This window comes from Haliotis rubra, unplaced genomic scaffold (assembly GCF_003918875.1).
Source record: "Haliotis rubra isolate DU_JTF1 unplaced genomic scaffold, ASM391887v1 Scf232, whole genome shotgun sequence".
Lineage (NCBI taxonomy): Eukaryota > Metazoa > Mollusca > Gastropoda > Lepetellida > Haliotidae > Haliotis > Haliotis rubra.
Genome location: NW_025766359.1, coordinates 861,044 through 868,425, shown reverse-complemented (window position 1 = coordinate 868,425; position 7,382 = coordinate 861,044). Strand labels below are relative to the sequence as shown.

The window sequence follows — 7,382 nt, the reverse complement described above, 5'->3', positions numbered from 1 at the left end:
ATTATGTTTGTTTGAGTACGTTGGGTGAGGCTGATAGCTACATGTGTGCCAATGAAAGGTTAATGACGTCTTGTTCTAATAAGGATCTGAACCTGCAGCTGTGGAAGAACACCTATTAGTTAATGTCACTCTGTCCTTAACACCCAATCGTTGGTAATATTTTGTTTGACAATCACCACTAGCAACGGCATTGTCACGCCAGGCGGGCGTATATTACCTTGTGCATGCACAACATTCAGACATACCTGGCTGGGGTAGGACGTCTAAAGCATCATCAATATGGGCGAGTGGTCAAACGGTCTCTTTGGCTGCTTCAATGACTGCGGATTATGCATAATAACCTATTTTGCACCCTGCTACACTGCAGGCAAGGTTGCAGAGAAAACTGGTGACAGCTGTTGCACCTATGGATGTTTAAGCATCTTGGGACCGATTGGAATCTACACCAGAGCCAAAACAAGGGGCAAACTGAGGGAAACCAAAGGAATCGAGGTAAAGTTGAAAATCACCTTTGTAAAGGTTGTATGCGTGTACTGGTACACTTTAGCACTTCACAGAAGCACGCGTTGTTGATGTGATGTTCCATGATAATTCACTTTATGTACTATAGCATGTCATAAATCAGATACCAATATAGAAGAAACGATTTGCGAACGTGTTTTTCAATGAAGTGATCTCGAGAGAAATACTCGTACGATAAAGATGCGTGATCATTAGTTCCTCTGTGAATATTTTGTATTATTACCTCTTAACTAATACAGTGTTTTAGGATCTCACTTTCACGATAATTCGTAAGTGTAATACGCCACTATGTTTGTCTTTCACAAACTGTCCACTTCTGTTCATCGCGATGTCTATAATGTACAATAGTTACAACAAAGGTTCCTAACACCAACATTTCGAGCTAAAACACTGTTCCTCTTCAACAACTGTTTTCACCCGACATGGAAATACCGGAATGCTAATTTCTTTTGACAACTGACTAAATACAGGGACGTGTGTACACGTCATCAAGGGAGTGTGTCGACGTCAATGACTTCATTTGTATTTCAGGGCGGCTTCTGCAACGACTGCATCATGCACTGGATCTGTGCAATCTGTTCACTCATACAGGAAGCTCAGGTACGATTCGCCATCGTCATTATTATTATCACCATCATTATTATCACCGTCATTATTATCACCATTAGCGTCTTGCCTAAACTGCCTGACAGTTCGGTTGCTAGGTACATAGCGCCCCCAACCTAGCTATAATGATCAGCTGTGGGGAGAATTAGTTACCATTTAACCAGCTGTCCTCTGAAACCGCGTCGAGACGTGAATGTGTCTCCGCTCATAAGGGTTAGCACTTTGTAATACGAGAAACACTGATCCAGCCACTGGAACAAGCACGGCGGGGAGTAATGTGAGCTGTTTCTCACACCATAATTTGAAGCGAGCTCTGTTCATATTTCACAAACAAATAGCAGCAAGACTATATAAATAAGACCCAAAACAGTCGTATCTTTTGTATGGAAACAACGATATTCTTCATAGTTAGTTCCGAACCAACTGGGCTGTCATTGGTCGAAATAATTCAGTTAGTGATTGAAATAACAATGAAGTGAGTGAATCAAATCAGTTCCATGGTTTCAAATACGTTGATATCAAAGCTATTATGGCAGTAACATTTTAGCAGGTAGTTGAATTTATTGGATTCCCATCATTCGAAAGCGTGCATTGTCACTCACAGTAGGGTATGTAAGGTGGGGCTCCAAGCATGTTCAACAGGATTGGCTGTAGGGTTGCGAGGGTAATCTTGGCGTTGGGTACGGTTATTTGGCATGTTTACACATACTTGTGTAGAGGCGGGGCTTCACTCGTTAACAGTACTGCGTCCACTTCAAGACCATTCGTTTACTGGTTGCTATGGACCTCCAATTTGTTGTTGCCCCTTGTCTCGTGCTTCAGTAGACATGGTCCTTCGTTTTGACTAAGGATATCTCCCACATATCTCCCAGTCTATTTGATGAGTTCTGTTATACACTCCTAACGAAACATAAATAGGTTTATTGTTACAATTAGAGTTACGGTAACACCAAAATTGATTTAAGTAATATCATAAGGGGAATATATTAATGAAACTGATTTAAATTTGTCAAATGAAAATATGTACTTATTATGTGTGAAATATATGATATCATGCTTAGATTAGAATAAGACATTTTAGCATTACTTTTCTCGAACTACAGATAAACATCAAAAGGACCTAAATAAACTTTTATAGTAATTATATATTGTTTTTCTAATCAAATATATCTTCTTTGACATAATGGCATATCAAAAACAAATAACACACTGTAAAAAGAAATTGTCTGACCCTATATACCTGTCAATTATGTGTTCGTTTTAGAAAAACCTTTAAATATCTCCTTTTCAGGAAGTAGACGCACTGGATCGTGGAGGCCAACAACAGGCGATGGCACGGCAATAAGTGGGTCAACCGGCTCATGTCAGTTCCTCCGTCCATTGATGATCCATCGATCAGTTTCCACCTGTGATACGGCCTATGGATTATATCCCATGTTTTCGTTGTCGAGCAGTCGATCCAGCCAGCCAGCTTTCGTCCAAAGATGAATATCGTCTACATATTCAACGCTCACGAACATTTATCGACATGACATTTATCATGCCACATGTCAACTTGTGATTAAGTGTTTTGAATAAAAATATTTATCGTTTTATTAACGTATGAGTTTAGTATTTTATTATTCATGTGAATGTACATATGGAATTATGATTTTGAAAGTGATTTCGATGTCGATACTGACACTGAGGTGAGGTGAAATTGGGTTTAACGTTTGAGAATATTTCGCTCATATGACGATGTGCATGCGTGTGTATGTGTATGTGCGGCTGCTTGTACTACACCAGACTGAAGCTGGTTTTATAGTGCTGGCCCACTGAGATTAATGCCGCAGTGAAGCAGGAATACCCCACTCAGACACATTATACTGACTCCGAGCCGACCAGTCCTTGTTGTACCCATTAATGCCGAGCGCCAGGCAGGGACCAACAAGTACCATATTTTAACGTCTTTTGGTATGATGCGGTCGGGGATCGAGCCCACGACCTTCTGCTCTCCGGGCGGACGCTCTAACCACTACACCACGGGGGCGGTCCACTGACACTGAGTTACGTAAGTGAATGTGTTATATCACGAGCCGGTGGAAGATGGTACTCAAATATATGATGCAGTGAATATGAAAAAAACCCAGGGATTATGAATGTATAATCCCTGAAAGTTTCAGTGATTACATTATGTCTGATTCACTCAGTGATTGTACATAATCACTGTCATTTTCAGGGATTATACATAATCACTCAACAATAGACTAGTATTTTAGACATATTCCCTGAAATCACTACTTGTGTAGTTTGAAGTATATTTCATCCAGAAAGATGTGGAATTCGACTTTTGTAGAGGGTAGAGAAGTTTCTTTGCTACAATAGTATCTTCTAAAATTCTAGTCTTTGTTTCAGTGATTATGTATAATCACTGAAAATGTCAGTTATTATATACAATCAATGAGTAAATCAGACATTATACATAATCACTGACAATTTCAGGTTTTACATATTAACTGTACCATATACACAAGATGAGACGTGCACGTCGAGCTAGACTGTCCCAGCTAATGGAGAGTTAAACTAGGAGAATCTGGAACACCGACCCTGTGATCTTTAGCTCACTAGTGTGTATTTGTCACACAATTTCTCACTTACGCCAGCTGCCCTAAGTATGCATGTATGGCTATTGATATTATTAGTAAGTACTTCCGTAAACAGGCAGGCTGATGATTGCTCTGATCTACACGCTACAAACATGTTACACAACACCAAACCAAATAGTTCTCCACATGTCAGGCCCTTGAAGCGGTTCCCCGAGGAACACTAAATATCTTCAATACCCTTCAGCACGAAACTGTTATTACAGTTAATATTACTTTGTCTTAGCAAGAACACACCCATCACTTCACCGGGTGTCACCACGAACGTCTCTTGAAACTGCCCATTTACGTAGAGTGAAGCAGCAGATTCCTAAATCTATGTAAACTGTTGCGACATTGGTACAAGTCATTTAGGTCGATGTTGACCACCGGTCAGCTTCCCTCTCCCTGCTCCGGACTGTTTCCCAGCCACACAACCATTGTGTTCCCTTCTGCGAAACCTTTCAGCAATAGAAATGTCCCAAATGAAGCAAGTCATCAATTTCATATTCAGATTGTGAATCTCCATTCTTCCTATGTCTATGTAAATGGATTATTTGTTTCTATCGGAAACTAAGCGGTAGTGAGTTCCCATCCACAACAACATAATAATGACTATAATTACACGGCAGCGTCCAGTTGGCGCCCCGAAGGTGAAGTCCACCAACCTGTTTAGCCGCTGTTCCAGGGTCAAGTCACGACTCACACTAGCCCTATCCCGGAGATAAATCACTGTCAGATTGCCACGTTATCGTGCACGATACCTGTATAGTAACACCTCACTATAGTTTTAACAGGAGCAAGAATCCGTTTGTACGTTTAAATGGAAAGGCGTCATAGAAAGATTGGAATTTCTACATTTGCTTCATTAAGCACTTTAGCATTGCAATAACGCGACACATTTTAAGGGCTGGGCGGGAGCAACAACACTATAGTTAGTGGAGTCTGGACAACACATGTTTGATATTTTTACCTCAACACCGCTCCTCCATCTGAGACCGCGATATGATACAATTTTACCTCGTCACACGCTGGTTCATTCGTCTCTTCCTCCATTAAGATGGTCGTGGAGCGTCGTGAGAGGTTAATTATGCCGGGACCTCACGACTGGTACTTTCAGTAAATCAATACATGATCACCTGTATCGCCTGGTGTCATTAGTCATAGCAGTGATCGATACTTTTAATTATAGTTCGAGAATATTATTGGCCTTCCTTTTGTTATAACCCCTCTTTGAGATGTCTCCTTATGTTTAACCTGACAGTGTCAGTGAGTGAGTGAGTGAGTGAGTGAGTGAGTGAGTTGGGGTTTACCTGTTAACGGAATTCTAGATGTATGGCGACATGTAGGCTTACAGCAGCAGGAACGCCCCAGGTGATGCAGAACGGTTACCACTTTGGCGAAACCAACGAGCTCGGGTATCTGACAAACTTCTAGTAGCTCGAGACATGACAGCCCGGTTTCATAATGCCCGGTATCATAAATGATTGTAATGATTCACAAATAAAGGTAATTATATCAACCTGTCTTTTTGTTTCCGAAATACGAAGTTAACAGGCCATCACATTTCATAATCATAAAGAACTGCGTATTTTCAATGCCAACACAAGAAACACAAAACGTTGATACATTTTAGCAAAGTATAGCAAGCTCTATTTCGAGCGCTAGTGTTTGTAAAGTGTACATAAGTCAGCACCTGATATAACATAGTCTTGTAACCATACAGTCTCCATTTGCTTTTGGGACCAACCATAGCATGAGATCGTTGGTATACTAGCAACAGACAAACAAAACAAAATACCTGCATTCATGGTACAGGTCGATAATTGGCCTTAGGGTATTGAAATACTAGCCCAGCACTGCCGTTACCGGCCTACAGGTCACGAATACGTGTTTGTAAATAGGATATGCTCAGATGGCGCCTAGACACATGTAGGGACATTATGTCACACGCCATAGAGAGAACTGAGAATTCGGTAACGCTGTATCACATTTATCTATATATGAAATCAACCTGATAGGTGGTTGTAGCAAATTCAAATTTGCCTTCCGATATGTAAATGCACAATAACAACATTGCAACTTAATATTGATCTAACTTCGACACTGGAAATGGTTTGTCCACTTTGTTCAATGTCCTGTCTGTATGACAGAAGCTGTCATCATTTTGAAGTCGTGTTGGCGTTAACGCTGATGTGCATTCCAGTGTAATGGTCATATGTGATGACAGTATGGTGTAGGCTTGGCGGTAATGATCCCCTCTGAAGCGACCGCGTAAATAATTATTCCAATTTACGAATCGTTTTCAGTACCATAGTTCTTTTCTCTGGCTAGAATTTCACTGCATATGAATGGCTTTGCTCTCTTTCCTTGGCTTGCATATATAATTCCCAGATCCTTGTATTGTCAGAGGGACAACTGATATTGAAGGGAACAGTGGACACATACAATGAAAGGTGCGTGATATAGATGAACTGAAAACAGAAATGAGATGTCTATCAACCCTGTAATGACAAAAGCTTCGTCAAATGTTCGTCAAAAAGTGGCATGTCCGCCAGCACAAATGCATATCTGAACAGAAAATGTAATCGTACGTGAAACATCAGCATTTTAGTGACTATGGATGACACGACTTCAGATATCTATTCTCAGATGATATCACCATAGATGTTATAAAGCATGTCATAAACACAGATGTAATAAGGCATGTCATAAACACAGATGTAATAAGGCATGTCATAGACACAGATGTAATAAGGCATGTCATAAACACAGATGTAACAAGGCTTGTCATAAACACAGATGTAATAAGGCATGTCATAAACACAGATGTAATAAGGCATGTCATAAACACAGATGTAATAAGGCTTGTCATAAACACAGATGTAATAAGGCATGTCATAGACACAGATGTAATAAGGCATGTCATAAACACAGATGTAATAAGGCTTGTCATAAACACAGATGTAATAAGGCATGTCATAAACACAGAGTTCATGATATTCATGTTCGCTGTTAATAGGTTGTAAAGGCAGCCATACATCAATGTGTTAGAATGTGCACACATCCAACCAAATAGTCTAACAACAACAACTGTATTAACACCGAACAAACTGGTGGAAATGGAACGAGTGGAACGTAAGAGGCACTAAAAACAATATGAATCAAGGAAGTAACAAGTGCATTTTACATGACAAGTACATGTTCACGACAAATGTGGACATGTCTCAGCAGACCACATTCCTCACAAAAAGCCACCGTGTTGATCTCTACATTGTAGTTTTAATAGACAAACCACAACACTGGCTGGGGATGCTCAGGGATGCGTGGAAGAGCTTATCATATTTTGGAAAACGACGAAATATATTCAAAAATAGAACAACTGCAGGAAGATGCAAACATGTTGGTGCAAGTGTTGTGGTGGATGAGTGAGTATGGCTTTACACCGCTTTTAGCAATATTCCAGCAATATGACAGCGGGGGGGACACCAGAAAAGGGCTTCACACATTGTACCCATGTGGAAAATCGAACATGGGTCTTTAACCATTAGGCTACCCCACCGCCCCGAGTGTTGGATAAAGGGTGGTGTATGTAGAGTGAGTAGGGTGTGAAGGGTAGTGTATGTAGGGTGA

At 40.5% G+C, this 7,382-nt stretch overlaps 1 protein-coding gene across 1 annotated transcript; it reads left to right on the top strand.

Moving 5' to 3' along the window:
- LOC124278169 (protein PLANT CADMIUM RESISTANCE 2-like) lies at positions 1 to 2,727 on the top strand. The gene is made up of 3 exons (XM_046713906.1): positions 1 to 492; positions 1,054 to 1,122; positions 2,420 to 2,727. The coding sequence occupies exons 1-3, from the start codon at positions 280 to 282 to the stop codon at positions 2,471 to 2,473; spliced, it is 336 nt and encodes a 111-aa protein (XP_046569862.1). The 5' UTR covers positions 1 to 279; the 3' UTR covers positions 2,474 to 2,727.
- The last annotated feature ends 4,655 nt before the right edge of the window (positions 2,728 to 7,382 follow it).